At 41.3% G+C, this 17,123-nt stretch overlaps 1 protein-coding gene across 4 annotated transcripts in view; it reads left to right on the plus strand.

The window, feature by feature from the left end:
- IGF1R (insulin like growth factor 1 receptor) overlaps positions 1 to 17,123 on the plus strand; it is a 266,306-nt gene that overhangs the window by 110,871 nt on the left and 138,312 nt on the right. The window contains exon 1 of one of the 4 annotated variants that reach the window (XM_044979707.1): positions 3,246 to 3,354. The exons of the other annotated variants lie outside the window; for them this stretch is intronic. Within the exon in view, the coding sequence (XP_044835642.1) occupies positions 3,288 to 3,354 (67 nt within the window). The 5' untranslated portion in view covers positions 3,246 to 3,287. Of the gene's footprint in view, positions 1 to 3,245; positions 3,355 to 17,123 lie in introns of those variants that run through there. 4 annotated transcript variants of the gene reach the window in all.

The following is a 17,123-nucleotide window of genomic DNA, read 5'->3' on the forward strand; positions in this document are numbered from 1 at the left end:
CCAGAAATGTTCTGTTTGCTGTACAGAAAACAGATGAATGAACAGTGAGCATGGTTTCAATTGATTAATTTTTGTAGCTTAAGATAATGGATTATAGGTCTGAGTATATCACAGTAAGAGTTGCAATACTAATTTTCATCTCACTGTAAAACTGAAATTTGAGTCGAGGCTAATATTTCTAAAATCCAGATTAGGATAGTACTTGTCTAATGAGCTATTGTACATAGCTTTTGAACAGTAATGACTTTGCACATTTTTTAGCTCTTCCCCAATGACCTGGTTCTAGGAATCCATCTCCTGTCCTTCATTTCCTCAGGTTCATATAATTTGCTGGCAAGGTTTGTGCTTTTTCCTACCCTAGAACTTTCTAGCTTGTACTGTCCTTCCTCTAAATTAAGGGATGTTAGTGAGGGTGTGATATACAAGAAGCAAATTCCGGTCTTCTGTATGCAGCAGTTATACTGATGAGCTCCTTCTGTGTTATAAGAACCTATTTATATTATGGTTTCAGCTACCATTTAAGGTCTCTCTTTTGGCTTGTGTATGGTTATGTAGTAGCTGATTTTACTGGCTGTTTTTAGAAGCACAGTAGGTGATTTTGTAAAATTATACCACAGAGCACCCTCATGACAAGTTCTAGTCTTCTGAATGTTGACCATTTTAAGCTAATATATGTTACTACTTTGACAGGGAACGTTAATATAGATGTCTCCTGCTTCCTTCATTGTTCAATATTTACAAATGAAATTATTATGATGCACAGTTCTTGTGTCAGCAAACCACCTGTTGCTTCAAAGCTGATCTGTATTCCTAACTTCAGCCAGTAATTTACACTTGAGTCTAAATGGAAGAAGACTTGTTAAGGCCCTCTAATCATAGTAAGATGGAAAACACCTTCCCCCAAAGCCTTATACTGTTTCATGTTGAGTTAGTGTGTTTTCAAAATGCCAGGTATAGTTTTTGCATTAGTTCCTTTTGGACAAGCTGACCTGAGATGAAACCCAGTGTGACGGAAAACTCCAAGTTGTGTTGGGCAGGCAGACTTACGGATACGTAGTATGTATTGTTTTATCCTGCTGGTATCGTATGAGATCTCGATCATGATAAAGTTGCAAGATATTTATTAAGCAGTGTTAACTCGGAGGAAGTTGTGTGAAGTTTGCTGTCTGCTGGTAAAAAGCCTGTTTTCAGAGTACATAATAGACTTTGAACTGAAAGACATTAAGAAAAATGTGTGGGTTCATAGTTAGACATGAATTATTCTCGCCCCCCTCCCATAGCACTGAAGTAGACTTCACAGAATGTCACTTTAAAAAGAAAATCAAAGTGTAAAATATATTGGGAATAGAAGGTACTTTCCAGGTAGGTGGGTGGTAATTCTTGCTATTAAATTTGGGTTAGAACTTTCAGATGTGAACATCTAACGCTTATGTTTGAGACATCCAAATGCGGGGTAGTGCTTCAAAGGTGCTGGGCACTTGCTCCTATCATTGGTTTCAATGAGAGCTTAAGGTACTGAGCACCTAATGGAAAATATTGGCTTTGAGCTTTCTAAAAATAGCTTATTTAGTGTTTCAGGAAGGAACTAGGTAGACTTTCTCTCAATAGATCAGGGAAAGACGTGGATGGACAGCTGCCCTGTCCAGAGGTAAATCCTCTACCTCCTTTTAAAGTCACTGGTTCAAGGTGAGAAGGTTATTTTGATTTCCATCCTCAAATTGTTCTGGGCCTCAGTGCACTGTTGAGATTTCTGAGGCAAGGCTTCCTGTGGTAAGACAATATTTCCTGAGGATGAGTTTTCATGGGACCCGGAGTGCAGTTATTTTACATGGCTCATTGTACAGCTATCCTAGAACAAGGTCGGTCACTACTAATCTGGGAATTTAGAGAAAAAGATCCATGTTTAATTAATAATAGGCAAAATTGTTAATGCATTTGTTGAAGCATTTGATCTGTTCTTGGATAATTAAGACCAGAACAACATACTAGAGGTAACTGATGTTGTCTAATTGTTTAATGATAAAAAGTTATTGTAATATGAACAAAGTACTAGATTTATAAAATTTATCATTTATCCCTGGGTCTTCTTGCCAGAGACTAATTTCTCCCCTCTTTCTAATGCAATCCCCCAGTCTGGGAATTAATTTTAGGGCATCAATTTAAGAGTCAGAAAAGAAATTGCTTGCTTTTCTTTACTAGGTTGGTCTCAAGTTATTGAAGGGTTCATTTAAAATACAGAGCCCTATATAGGGGCATATAAAGATAACGTGGTTTAACAGTCATCTGCCTTATGACAAAGAAACACAAAACCAACCTACTGTGTAGTACCACAAGGAAGACTGTTCAGATTGGTTTAGTTGTTCGCATTAAAAATAGTTGTTTTGAGTGTAAAGAGTGACACTGCTTTGTCGATTAAGAAGTACTGATAAGATTTTTATTCTTTTAGGTTTTTGTATTGTATAGTCTGTCAACAAAAGCTTGGCTTTTGAGGCATGTTGCTTTGTGCATTCAGGCAGTTTAACTGTTCGGTGCGTCTCTTAGCCAAACTGAAAATTCAGTCTAGACCAATCAGTCTCTTGTTTCTCGTGAAGTAACCAGGTAATTGTGGATTGCCACGTACACGCAGGGGCGAAAGAAAATGCAGGCCTGTTATTTACCAGGCTGCACGTGGCAATAGGCTATATTGGTAAGGGATGCAAGGAGAGTATGGGCAACGATGCAAACTGCAGACACACACACACAACTAAAATTAATCAATTTAAAGTTTTATTGGGGATAATTACAAGGGGTAAGGGAGCATTGTATGATTAGCTAATAGAGTTAATGAAACTTAAAACACACAATGACTAAATATCTACTAACAATATTTATAAACAAAGATGCAGCATTTAGTAATAACTGATACTTACAAACACAAACGAATGCATAACGACCGGTAAACGTAGAAGCTCTGTTTAATACACGTGAGCTGAGAGAGAGGCTTGGAGGTGATCAGGCTCGGTTACGGGTGTACACAGGATACACAGGATTCGTTTTTCTTTCTCCTCTCCCTGCTTGCACATGGCAGGCAGGCCTAAAGTACCAACTATGACATCATAGAAGTGTCATAGGGGACGGGGCCCAAAACCTGTTTGTGTTCGTTTCTGATTGGCACAAGCAAAGTTTACACCAAGTAGGGGAGCAGGTGCCTTAAAGTCTGGCTTCGCCCCCAAAGGTGAGGAAATGCATATTGTCTTAGAATGCGTTCAACACTGAATGACAAAAGAAGAGGCCAGGGCAATACCGGTATGGGCAAGTTTTACAGGATGCAGACAGGAACTCATCTCAACAGTAATATATCGAAGAAAGCAAGAGGTTAAGTAAATTTTGAAGCAATGCCCATCTCCCATTCTCCTCGAAGCAACTTAATGTGGATGATTGTCAGTTGATTACGTACCCTTTCAAGCATTACTTAAGTGTTCAGGACTGTATAGAATATAGATGGTAATACAGGTGCTGACTTACTCAGTGTTTGACCCCCCGCTCCGTCTCTGGCCTCACCCCCACTCCTCCCCTTCCCCCAAGCCCCCACTCCACCCTGCCTCTTCCTGCCCACTATTTTTTTCCCTATGGGTGTTCCAGCTGCAGAGCACCCATGGAATAGCGCCTATGCCTAGACCCTATGTAGACAATCCCTGCCTCAATACGTTTTTGTGTTTCCCCGCAGTGTTTTTGTTAATTAGTGCTGGTCAGAAAATATTGATGGAAACACCATGTTGATGAAAAATAGAAACAGAAGTGTTTCTCTCACACAAAAAGAATGTTTCCTATTTTCTGACCAGGTCTGTTGCCAGACTTGTGGGTCTGAAGTGCTGATAGACCAAGTGTAATTCTGAGTGTAAAATTTTAGGGAGATGAAATCTACGTATGAACGAAAGCTAGGAATGGTATTTGTGATCAGCATGGGCACAGTTACGTTGTAAGCTGCTAATGGAAAAATTGCTCCAAGAAACATGTGGTCTGGTTCAGAGAGAAGCTGCTGAGTTTAGAAGCCCAGCTTTTCCATACTTAAGTGATGACATTGTCCCCTGGGGTATGTGTATGTATATTAAAGAATCTGCCAGATGGAGGTGATGCACACACCCAGCTTTTCTCACCAAAATCTACTGATATGTTTTGATCAAGGTCTAGAATAGATTATGTAAAGGGGGGGGGATGAATAACTATTATTGTGAGTTTAAATGTACATAGCTAATGTTTGTACAGTACTCTAAAATCCTTGGATGAAGAGAGACTTGGATGGACTACCTGATTTGAAGTATTACATCCATTTTTCAGAGAGTGGTATGAAGGGCGGATGTTGTGATTTCTTCATGGTCACCACACAGCAAGTTTGTGACAGCTAGCAACAGATCTTAGGCAATGAATCTTCTAGCCAGCCATCTTTGATGTTCAGTGCTGCTCTTTGTGTCTGATGTAGAGGCCAACAGATATATGAAGACAAACCAGTCTTCTCTCTATTAGTATATAAATAATTCCACTGTTTGCCTTTGACAACTCCATGGAGAGGTTGGTCAAAAGGTATCTGACTAGGATTTAAAAACTGCACCTCTTGCCTTAGAACACTTATGAAATGATAGATCATAGCTATAGACTCGGTTTAATCTGGGAAGAATGGTGATGTTACATAGACATGCTGATAAGTAGCAATCTTCTAAAATATGACTTGAATGAAATACTGCCCACAAAGTTAGTGTGATAGGCTAGTCAGTTTGAGCGCTGCAACCTCTGCACTGGGGAAACAATTATTTGTATTATAAAGACATGATTGGGCTTTGAGCAGTGTGTCCAGATGATCTTTCCACTAGTATAAACATGGTTAGATTCTTTATTTGTTAAATGGTGTAACCTGAGTGGGTTCAGGAAGTGAGGATGGCTTTCTTTTCTGTGCTTTTGAAAGGGTCAAATGACCTTCCTCATTTGCATGTTCCTAATGCTCAGAGCTTTTTTGGAAAAACTGATATTTAGCGAGGTAGGAGAGTGATGCTGTAATCTCGATTTAAAATTTCAAATTATTCCAGCTTCTGGGGAAGATGGGAAAGAAGCCTCTTCCTTAAGGTAATGATTACTGAGATAAGCAGGTAGGGAGAAAAATCCATTAAACGTGAATTCATTGTTTTAGAAATGGTTTCACAAGGGATTACAATTTTTTATGATTTTTTTTTTAAAAGCATCTTCCTACCTGCTTGTTTTCAGCTGGGAGGTACAGTTAAAAATTTGAGTAACTTTATAATGTTGGGCACAAAGTTATAATTCTGATAGTTTTTGGTTTATAATGAAATGAGATTTTTCGTCATCTATTGGTCAGCCCTTGGCTGCTGATTTAATTTCCGTAGTTAGTTTTAAAACTTTTGTGGATTAAATGTTAGTGTGTTTTTGATTTTTCTTATGTTAACTGTAATGTGACTTGTAAACAGGGCACTAAAAATGCAATAATGTTCTATATCTCCTCTTCTTCTCTGACATACCCTCTTTCTTTAAATAATAGATTTTGGAAAAGTTAGTTCCCATTTGTAACTACAAACAAAATGCAAGGCTGCATCCATGATGTTTTAGTACAAATATGTCTATTTAGAAGTCATACAATACCTTCTGAAGGAAAGCTGGGATATAAACAACAAAACATATATACCAGCAGATTTACCTACATAGTAATGTATATGACAGGTTAGGGGAAGCAGATTAATTTTATTGCTCTTAAGTAAACATAATTTGAGACTGTTGCTCTTCTTTAAATTTGATGTTTTTCTGCTTCTCTAACTCACGAATGCGTGACCCCAGAGGAAGGACAAAGGCGATCTGTGAAAAGTAATGCAGACTGGAGAGGTACTGCATGAAACCCAGCCTTCCAGAATTCCTCTCGAATGACATCCAGGCACCTCAGATTGCTGGGCGTCAGAGTTAAAACCCCGCTTGGTAAACAAGCTTGCAAAAGACTCAGTTTTTCTGAAACACCATGAGGTTGAGCAATAAGTTCAGAGGAAGGGACTTAGAGGAGGAGGAGCTGACTGTGGAAAAGGAATAAAATGTGGGAGGAGGGGGTTCACCCTGATTCCCCCATACCTGCCCTGTTTAAAAAAAAAAAAAAATCCACCACACACTCTGTGTCTGTTTCTGCAGCTGAGTTCCTGAGCAGCCATTTATGAATGAGGCACCAGAAAGGGGGAGGAGGAGATTTCGGTTACAATAACAGTCTGGTACTAGGTTTCATTCACTGGTCGTAATCTGAGTATAATTGATGCTTTATTTTAAAGCATTATCGCATTCTTTTATTTTTCCAGATCAAACTGTGCCCTCTTCTGAGTGTGACCTGCTACGTCCTCACTTTGCTTCCACCCTCCCAGTTAAAACGTGTGCTGTGTGGGAGAGCGGAGACCTGACAGCGCTCTTGTTTTTAAAATGGCTCTGGCTTCAATCTCACCCCCCCCCCCATTCCCCAGTTAGGAAGCCGAGCTAAAATTATGGACTTCACAACACTGCTCCCCTCCATGCCACCTACAGCATTATCAACAGGAGTGTTATCTGTGCCTTAAATTTGTATTGCAGGAGGAGCCGCTGACATTGTTCTTGTTAAAGCGAGCCTCCTTCCTCTGGTGTGAGGAATTGAGGTGGGGGGAGGGAGGGAGGACTGTGGCTATTGCAAAGTCCCCATCCTTCCCCTTTCCAGCTACTTTAGGTAGCCCATTATTTGTGGCACTTCAGACCCCTTTGTTGTTGTAACTGAATTGAAGCCCGGGTGACAATGGCACCCTGGCTTCCTATTCACAGCAAAATGGAGAGACAGGCCATTGTCCTGAGCATAATTGAGCCTCTATCAAAACAAACACACAAAGAGATGGACAGCCCAGTTAAAGCTGCTTGTTTGAGCTCTAACAGTGGTGACTGCATAGGACTAGAAACCTAATTACTAACAATAAGCTCTTTAAAGCCAGTGCAGCATCCCCTTTTTAGATAGGGACATGCAGGATAACTGATGTATTAAAAAAAAAACAAACGAACATGTTTTATGTCTGTGTTTGAAGACTGCTCAGCCGCACATTTTCAAAGCCGGAAATGTCTGGATGTAAGTGTGTGTGTTACAATCCTTGTTGGCTGCTGCTGCTGCCTCTGGGGAAGGGGAGTAAATTTCTTTCTCTGATCCAGTAAAAGGTACCATCCATGTTATCTGCTGTCTTTTCTGTCTCTTGGTGTCTCTCAGTGTAGAGCATCATTTTGCAGCTGTACTGTATAAAACAGTGTGTATGCATACTTGGAAGAGCTGACATGAAATGGAGAATATAGTGCAAAAAAACAACAACCCCAAAACAAAACCATATTTAGGCAAGTGTTCCCAGTGTAGACGTGAGTACTATTAACCTTTTCCACCTTCAGTCACTTGCTTTTTTGGCCCTCAGAGAAAAGATACCTAAACTTATCAGCTAATGATGCGTGGGTTTTTTATTGTATTTAAAACGAATAATTACATTTCCCTAATTTAAACAACCTAGAGGTCAGTGGTGGAGTTTCCGTGACTAAGATGGTTTAAAATAAGGCTGAATGAAGGATGTCAATCTGGTCGCTTGGCCAGGGGTTGGGATTGTGGTCATCTGGGAGATGGGGTGTTTGCATATGCAGTCTGTTGTCAGTTAGACCAGTACAGCATTATTGGATAGTACAGCATTATTATTACCTAGTAGTACATGGAATCTAAAATTGGGAAAGACCTATTAGGAGTGAACATCTAGTAAGTCTCCCAGTAGCAGATGCTTAGAGGAGGGTGAAAACTACTGAACATGGCTTGATTTGTTGATTCATGTATGTTTTGAGAGTTTGATTCAATGAAAGTGAATTGACTTGGGTAATGGGTCTCTTATAGTTTCCTATATAAAGTGTTTCAGAATAAAATGCCATTTTATCAAGTTTGGAAACATTTATTTTACACCATGAATATTTGCTCTCTGGAACTACATTCCAGACTGAGTGGTCAGTGGAGTCAGATAGTGAGTAATTCCCAGATGTTTATGGCAATTTGCTTTGAACAGGAAAAAAGAAATTGCATGAGAGTCTGGCTGGGCAGGTGAAGTCTTCATTTTCCACCGCTGAAAATGACAGTTTTCTAAGCTTTAGGAAAATCTTGGCCAAATTATTTTTGTAGCCTATTCTGGCATTTCTTCAGATGTGTGTAAAGTGATTCTGTAGCTGTTTCAAGAGAATTGGTTAGATCAGTGGTTCTCAACCTGCAGCCTAATCAGCACACAGCTGCAGCCCATGTGACATCCTCAGGGTCATACAGATAGTATATATAGCGTGTTGATGAGGCCCACATAACACACAGAGAGCTGCATATGTGGCCCACAGTCGTAAATAGGTTGAGAACCACTGTGTTAGATGCACTGGATTTTGCCTTTGGTCATTACTGTCTTGTTTTGTTACCTTCTTCAGAGCTCTGGAGTTATTTTTCCAACTCATAAATGCAGTTAATGAATAAACTAATCACATGTACAAAGGTTAAAAACCAAATAACTTCTAACAATATAAAACTAAAGGGTCTAATTCTCTAGCATAGATCCGTATTCTCCCTGCAGTATCAGAGTTAAGGGCTTCTTTGTGAGTCATCCACTGATTTAGGCGTACAGTAGAATCTCAGAGTTACGAACACCAGAGTTACGAACTGACCAGTCAACCGCACACCTCGTTTGGAACCAGAAGTGTGCAATCAGGCAGCAGCAGAGACATCCCCCCCCCCCCAAAAGGGAGTACAGTACAATGTTAAATATAAACTACTTTAAAAAAGGGAAAGCAGCATTTTTCTTCTTCATAGTAAAGTTTCGAAGCTGTATTGAGTCAATGTTCAGTTTTAAACTTTTGAAAGAACCACCATAACGTTTTGTTCAGAGTTACGAACGGCCTCCATTCCCGAGGTGTTTGTAACAGAAGTTCTATTGTAACTCCTAGTCAGTATAGTAAAGCTTTAGGGCAGTGGTTCTCAAACTTTTGTACTGGTGACCCCTTTCACATAGCAAGCCTCTGACTGTGACACCCCTTACCCCCCCCAAATAAATTAAAAACACATTTTTATATATTTAACACCATTATAAATGCTGGAGGCAAAACAGGGTTTGGGGTGGAGGCTGACAGCTCTTGGCCCCCCATGTAATAACCTCGTGGCCCCCAGAGTGGTCCCGACCCCTAGTTTGAGAACCCCTGCCTTAGGGTGAACCAATTGAGATGGTTTTGGAGAGACTTGTGGGCTATGAAAAGCTGGTTAATAGGGACTGGAATGAGCCGTCAGGTTGCTACAAAAATACTCTACAGATTGCATTGATGTTTCCTGATTGAGGAACAATGTCCAGATAAACTAGTCAGTCAACAGAAACCAGTTTTTCATGCGACAGCTTATGCATTTGGAGTATTTATACCCAGCTGTGGTGGCCATAACTAGTATTTTGAGATAGGAGCTGGCAGTAAACCCGTCCTCTACACTTGAGCTTCAGAACAAGCCAAAACTTTGACTTTCCAGCATAGTTTGATAGTTGTAGTTGGGAGTCGCAGATAAATTCTTGCTTGCCACCATATAAATGTAGAATGGAGGGCCTTACGTGACCTGAAGAGGGGTGTGAGAGAGCATGGGCGCCTACAGGTGTTGCGCTAAATGTTTTAGTGCATTTCCCAGAAGTCTGGGTGGAGTTGTAGGTACTCGATGTAACCTATCAATCTCTGAATGGCTTGGATCCTGTCTACATTAAAGACCATCTTCTCTCCTTGTGTGATTCTTTCCTTGTATAATCATTGGAGTCCCTTGAGTTAACAAGCCCACTGGTTTAAATATTATGGGTTTGCTGTCTCAGCAAGCTTAGTGGACCAGGTGTCCTTGATTCTGGAGCTATTGGCCCCTCATTGGTCCGGATTTGGGATGTAAGAACATAAGAACAGCCATACTGGGTCAGACCAGATGTCCATCCAGCCCAGTATCCTGTCCTCTTGACCGTGGCCAATGTCAGGTGCCCCAGAGGGAATGAACAGAACAGGTAATAATCAAGTGATCCATCACCTGTCACCCTGTGTTTGGGGAATAGATGGCTTGTGAGTTGTCTTTGGCATTGTGCCTGTTTGTAAATTTGTGCTTCACTGTTAATTTTTGTACATGTGGAAAGATAGGCTATTGGGCAACCGTATAAATCTAAATGAAATAAGTAAATCTACACACAAACAAACCCCCCTCCTTGCAGCCTATCAGGTAGCTCTCACTATGGAGGTTAAATAAGTTGACTCTAAACTGTACATGAATCAAAGCCACACACTTAACGAACCAGGGTTAGCTCCAGGCACTGCTCAGTGGTTGCCCTCTAACGCTGAGCTCTCTACTAATAAAACTTCTCTCTCCACCTCTGGGCTTATCTAGCTGTGCATGAGGCACTAGTACTTGGGAAGGTGAGGGGATGTTTCCATGGCGTTGCTGTTTCAACATGTTCTTCGGTGGTTTTACAAGTTATTTAATGAAACTGAAATGAAGGGAAGGGAAATTCCCTTTTAGTTTCCTCTATTATTCAAAAACAAAACCCCAGACCCCCAAACAGTAGTGAACCCCTCACCTTTGCTAATGATATTATGTTAAGGACAGAAATACGGTTTGGCGTTGTGGTTATTCCGCCTTCCCTGCTTCCCCCCAATAAAGAGAGAAATATTTTTGGTGTGTCTGAAAACTCTAATATGAACATTAAAAGGAAAAAAACACAACCCTTTTTAATCTTTGGATCAGCATGAGCTAGGCCCATGTTATAATAAACCTTTTGCACTTGTTTGGCACCTTTCATCTGAGTAGCTCTCATAGTATATTACAAAAATTAATTAAACTTAACATCCCTGTATAGTAAATCGGCCTAACTGATTATCCTCATTTTGCAGATGGGAAAACAGGCAGAGAGGCTGAGGGCAGCCTTTTAAAACCTGCATGTATAATTTGTGCAAGCACACCTTAAGTGTGCAAAGCACTGTCTTTGTACAGGTTAGAGTTGTGTGTGCGCAAAGGCATGGAAATCCTTGGCTTGCACACACAAGGTTTTCTGTATGCGCTGTGTTTGTGGAAGTGTGTGCACGAGCACATGTGCGTGTGCACAGATTTCTAAAAACACGAGTTTAAGAGACTTGACCAAGGTCATGATGTCAGTGGAAGATTTGGATATAAAACTTCAGATCTCTAGAATCTTGGCCCTGTGTCTTCAATTCGAGATTTTATTCCTGACATAATGTACAGGACTTTTTTGCAGTGCTTCAAGGTTTAGTTGTTTTTGTGTTTTGACCATAAAGAACACTTTATCTGAATCTCTGTTTTCTTTTACTTACAAACATTTGAGTTTTACATAGGAGTTGCCCTCACTGGTTTATATCTCGGTGCAGGACTTCTGTAACTACAGCTGAGCAGTATGGGAATGATAAATAAAAGGATACTGCATGATAACAGATTTTCTTGATCTAATTTTTAGTTGGTACTGAGCTACTGCAGGAAGTTTTTAATTGGCACTGACTGGAACACTGGAAAAAAGTGGTCTCCTGCTGTTTTTTTTTTTTTTATTTTTTCTGTGCATGCTGGAATCTTGCATGGAGGTAATTAAAAATGTACTGCTCTCAATAACAGGCTGCTGTAATACAGCTGTAGCTTATGCTAGCACTGCGTGTATGGGTGCAGCTGGTCAAAACGGAAAAATATTGAGATATAAATAGCAGTATGTTCAGTGGATTTTTTTATTTCAGAAATTGATACATCAGAGCAATCTGGATGATACTAGGTAGCCTAGATTACTTTTTGAAATGGCCATGAACAAGATGTTCACAATGGGAGAAATTGGAGGGGCTGGTCCAGTCAATTTAAGCAGAGAACATGAGAACTTAGTCATGGGGATAAACAGGTCATATTACAATTGGTGTTTTTGAACATTTTCCCACCTATACCTTTGACACTGGGGAGAATGTGTGAATGAGAAAGGAGAGCATTTTAAATAAAGAAATAAAATCTTGCCCACTTTCTGGAGATCTCTTCGCTTGCGATTGGAACTATCTGTTTTGATTAATTTGAGTTTCCCTCCCTCTCCCCCATCAGTTTGTCCAAGTCATCCTAATCCTGTGCTGATGACTTCACAATTTGCTGCCATTCGACTTCACTGAAGGATTAAATTGGGAAGGGTAGGAGGAGACAGGCGACCCTTGTCTAAATGCTGAAGCTTTGGCAGTTTTCATACGTGCTAGTAAAAATGAAGGCAAAGGGGGAAAAACATGGATTTTTGTGATTCAGACTGAAACAAACACATCAAACTATCGCATTAGTCTTCTCTAGGCACTGAAATACTTCATAGTATTACATGATCCTGTTCTCTTACTGAGAGGGCGGAGGACGGCTGTTTTTCCCTCTGTGTGTTCCTGAATTTCACCTCAAGGATTCTCTGGTCTCCCAATATGTTAGTAACATTCTGCGTTCTTAAGTGTTTATTGGTTGCCTGGTCCATAAGGGTAGAGGAGTGTTTTTTGGGAGTGAGCATGTTTTAGAGGTCAAAGCTGGAGTCAGGGAAAAGGTGTACTATTCCTCACTCTGCTAATACGACACACTGCTACCTTAATCTCTCTCTGCTCTGGTTTCCCCCCTGTAAAATGGGAGGTGTGGTTGGGGTGAAGGGACTTCCCAGGTTCACAGGTGTGCTAGAAAGGGAAGTGTTAGTGAAGTGCTTTTGACAGCCTCGGATTATAGGTATTCCTCCTGTTGGGTACTTATATCCTTGCTAGTGTGTAGCCTTCAAGGAGTCCTCCTGTAAAAATCTTTAAATGGGAATAGATTCTTGCTGAAACAAGTAGAATCAATTGTGAATCTCCCCTGTCCTTCACGTTTGTGTGTCTGTGTTTTTTCTGGCAGTGCTGCCAGTTCAAAGCTCAACTGCGAAAGGATTTTAGCTGGCCAAGGCCAAGACTCGGCGTTCTTGTGTTTCTTCTGCAACTGTGGTAGTGCTGGAACCTACATCAGTACAGGAGTTGCATTCCTTGCACTACTGCAACTGGTGGGGCCGGGGTGGGCCAACTACGGCCTGCGGGCTGGATCTGGCCTGTCAGCACTTTGTATCCGGCCCGCGGGATTGCCACCCCTGTGGTGCCACGGGCCCCGCGCCACTGCTGGAAGCAGCCGGCGCGCAGAGAACTCCGTGCACTGCCCTCGCCTCCAGCAGCTTCCATTGGCTGGGAATGGGAAACCGTGGCCAACGGGAGCTTCGGGGGAGGTACCCACATATAAGGGCAGTGTGTGGAGCCTTCTGCCCCCCCTCCTGCAGGGGCTGTGGGACATGGTGCCAACCACTTCCGGGAGCAGCGCGGGACCAGGGCAGGCAGGGAGCCTGTTTTAGTGCTGCTGCAACCCCGGAGCCACACCAGGTAAGTGGCACCAGGCCAGAGCCTGCACCCCAAACACCTCCTGCACCCCTGCCCTGAGCCCCCTGCCGCACCCCAGCCCCCTGCCCTGAGCCCCCTTCTGCACCCAAACTCCCTGCCCTGAGCGCCTTCCTGCACACTCTCCCACACCCTGCACTCCCTCCCGCACCCCTGCCCCAGCATTCATGGCCCTGCCTGCAATTTCCCCACCCAGATGTGGCCCTCGGGCCAAAGAGTTTGCCCACCCCGGTGTTAGGCTATGGCTACACGACCATTGTTCAGGGAAGACCCACTAGTGCTACTGGTTGTGGGAGCACTTGTGTAGATTGGCTCCCAATGTTTGCCACTATTGTTTAGCCCTTCACTGAGTATAGTTAGTAAATATGCCAGCATCTGGTCTACACTAGTGCTCCCACCAATTGAGCTGTACTGACGTTAATGCCACAAAATGTGCTAATTTAGAAAAGGTTGGAGAGAATATCACCTGCTATTTTACAAGAAATGCAGTGTGCTACAATCTGGTAGGGTGCACTAAATGAAAAGACCTGCAAATACTGGATGTTTTAGGCTACTGATCTTGGGGACTTAAACTGATTTTTAAAGACATTCCGTTACCTTTTATGTGAGAGCGTTTGCGTGAAACCTGGCTCTTTCCTAGCGCAGTAAATGTGCCCTGCTTGCTGTGGAGCCCAACGGGGTGGCAGGGAAGAGCTGCTCAATGGTCAGTCTTCACATGGCCCTGCCAGTCAGAGGCCTGGTTCAGGGGAAATGGCAGCCTGCTTCTCAGCTGTTTTGTTTCCAAATGGATGAACGTTCTAGGAAATGACAAAGCACCCAAGCCAGAGCTGGAGGGATTTTGCAGCTTCATCTGGAAGAGGATAGGTATTAAGGTATAGTAGATATTGGCTGTTGGTGCATCTCTGGGGCAGGTGTGGGAGGGGAAGGGAAGGGGAGATAAGCTTAGACTGTAGCACAGTCAGCACCTAACATCAGCCTGATGCAAATCTTCAGCTATTATCACCTGGTTTCATCTCAATGACTTATTTCTTCAAGGCAGTTTAAGGTTGTGATATCTAGGAAGTACCCCGTACACTGTGTGCTTGGGAAGCTTTCTGTCTCCGTAGTAGAGAGTAAATACCTAGACACCAGTGACTAGGCAATATGGTTGTGGGTGCTCTAATAAAGGCCTATGAATAGAAGCCATAGTAGGTTTTAAGGCCTTAATGTTTATCAGTTAGAAACCAAGCAATGTGAACATAGAAGTTAGGGGGTGGTTTTTTTTTTTTTGGTTTTTTTTTTGACTGCACTATAGTACTGAATGTACTGCATCAAGTACTACATGCTGTTTTCCCTCCATCACCATCTGTTATCTTCCCTCTGGCCCTTATCTTTTACTCTGGAAATCCTCTTAGAATTTTCTTCTTGAAAATCGTGAAGGGGGAAAGCTAGCTGTAGGGTAAAATGTTGACTCATAGGGACAAACATTTTTCTGGGAAGCCTTCCTTGTACACTCCACCCTTTTTATTTTATTTAAGGTTCTCTCTTGTAATCCCGTTTTTGATATATGGCTAGTGTGATTTTGTTTGCCAGTGATCCTCAGGCAGTAGAGACCTAGGAAGAGGAACAAAACACAGGAAGCACCAAGATCCACCAGTGCCCATCCCCTCAAAAACAGAACACTGATCATGGGGGATATGCCCATTTAATTCCAACTTTTGTGGTACTTGATGGGTGCCCCAAATATGATGATGTAGCAAGAAGCAAGGCCTCTGGTTGAAATACACACATCTACCCTGCCTCCACATTTGACCATCTCTGCAAGTGAAGAGCAATCCCAGCGGTTTAGCATTAAGTCCCATTTATAAATGGATACTATTTTGGTGTCCTACTAATGATCAGTATTTTAGTGAATTCTGTAAGATAGATTCTGCAAGGGCATAGAATTCCGAACATGGGTTGTCATCCTGGAGACACCTCAGTGTATTTAACTTGAATTGTGTGTGTGGTGGTGGGGGTGTGTGTTTTGCTGATGCATTGTAGTTTCTATACATTGTTTTTGTTGTAAAATGCTCTGCACCTGAGGTTCAGAGGAGTATGAATAATAGTACTTGGTTAAACAGACCCAGTTATGTGTTAGAGTATTTTTAAGGGCGTTAAGCACATAAAAGGGATGGGATTTAATTCATTTTAGGATAAGAAATTCCTCTCAAACTTTACAAGTTCTTATGGCTGTAGAGCTGTTGTGATGTTTCAAATTAAATAGTCATTTCAGAGTACTGACTTGTTTTATGAGAGGTTTGAAAGAGATTATTTGTGTGCACCCGCATGCATGCATGAAGAGCGGCATATTTCTTTCCACGGGTCTGATCATTAAGGATTTTGTATTTTATATGCATCCTCACAAAGAAGATGATTATATGATGATAGCTGAGGACTTTGTGTTCCGATTATAACAATTTTGCTTTCTGTTCCTATCTAGCAGCTTTTCTGAGAGTGGGAAGCCAATGTGTTTGGCCTATGTAACTGCTGTGTGGGCTGCCGTTAGGAGAGGTGTTTTGTAGAGGCTACTGAATCTTACCCTTACCTTATTATAAAGACAGAGCATACAACTTTCTACCCGTAATCAGATGTCGCTATATATTTGGGCCTTAAATTGATCTAAAAACATAGCTTGTCGAGCTTGCATAGTATGTAGCTTGCATTGCAGCTTGGCAAGAATTGATGCACTTGCATCCTAAATCTTTTTTTATTATTAGTTAGGTATCTGGCTTTGAGAAGGGCACCTCATTATTGTGAGAAATAGTAACTTGCATTACAAAGCAGGATTTGCAAATTCCGTTAAGCCAAAATACATGATCCTAAGCCTTTTCTTTCTAAATATTGTATCTTGTGATTGGAAACTTTTGAATAAGCTGGAAGGAAGCTAACAAAGGAAAATGTGGTGAGTAGTTGGAATGTCAATACCATGAAGAAAGATAAAGTTATCAGATCAAAGAATGCAACTGCAAGATACTGTACTTAACAGAAAATGGTGAGAAATATCTTGACATGGCAAATGTCTAGCTCATCGCACAAGATCTTAAGAATTGGAGCATGCCAACAGATTAGTGCTTAACTCATCAAACTCAAAATGAAGTTGTAGAACAAAAGCAACAATGGCCAGGCTTAAAATCACCCCCCCCTCCAAAAAACAAAAAAAAGACCATAAGGTGATTCCACCCTTAATGTCTATGCAAGGTATTTGTCAAAATTTTGGCGGGGTTACAATGTTCATGTCAGAGACATACAAACATCAAAGAAAAAATTAACGGAAAAGCAACTAACTAATAGATAAGCATTGCAAATGTTTAGATTCTTATCTGAGTCTTTTACGTTTAGAAATGGGATTGGGAAATCAGGAGTTTACATGTGGTAGGTTGATTCATTATACTGAAAATAGGCAGAGCAGAATTGCACGCACAGCCAAAAAAGAATATCAAATGTGGTTTTACTTGCAGCCTGTTGAAGAATTTGAATAGTGTATAGGGTAATTAACTGTCATTTGGCCATTTCTACTGTGCTTTGCGATAAATGCATTCCTAATGAAATTTTTTTTGAAAATGCAACAGGAAAAGTTGGAAAACTAAGAATCAGTTAATCCAACTATTAGTGCAGATAATGAGATCTGCTTAAAGTTATCACAGAAAGTCCTTTTGTTC

The sequence above is a fragment of the Mauremys mutica genome, chromosome 11, assembly GCF_020497125.1.
Source record: "Mauremys mutica isolate MM-2020 ecotype Southern chromosome 11, ASM2049712v1, whole genome shotgun sequence".
In the NCBI taxonomy this organism is placed as follows: Eukaryota; Metazoa; Chordata; order Testudines; family Geoemydidae; genus Mauremys; species Mauremys mutica.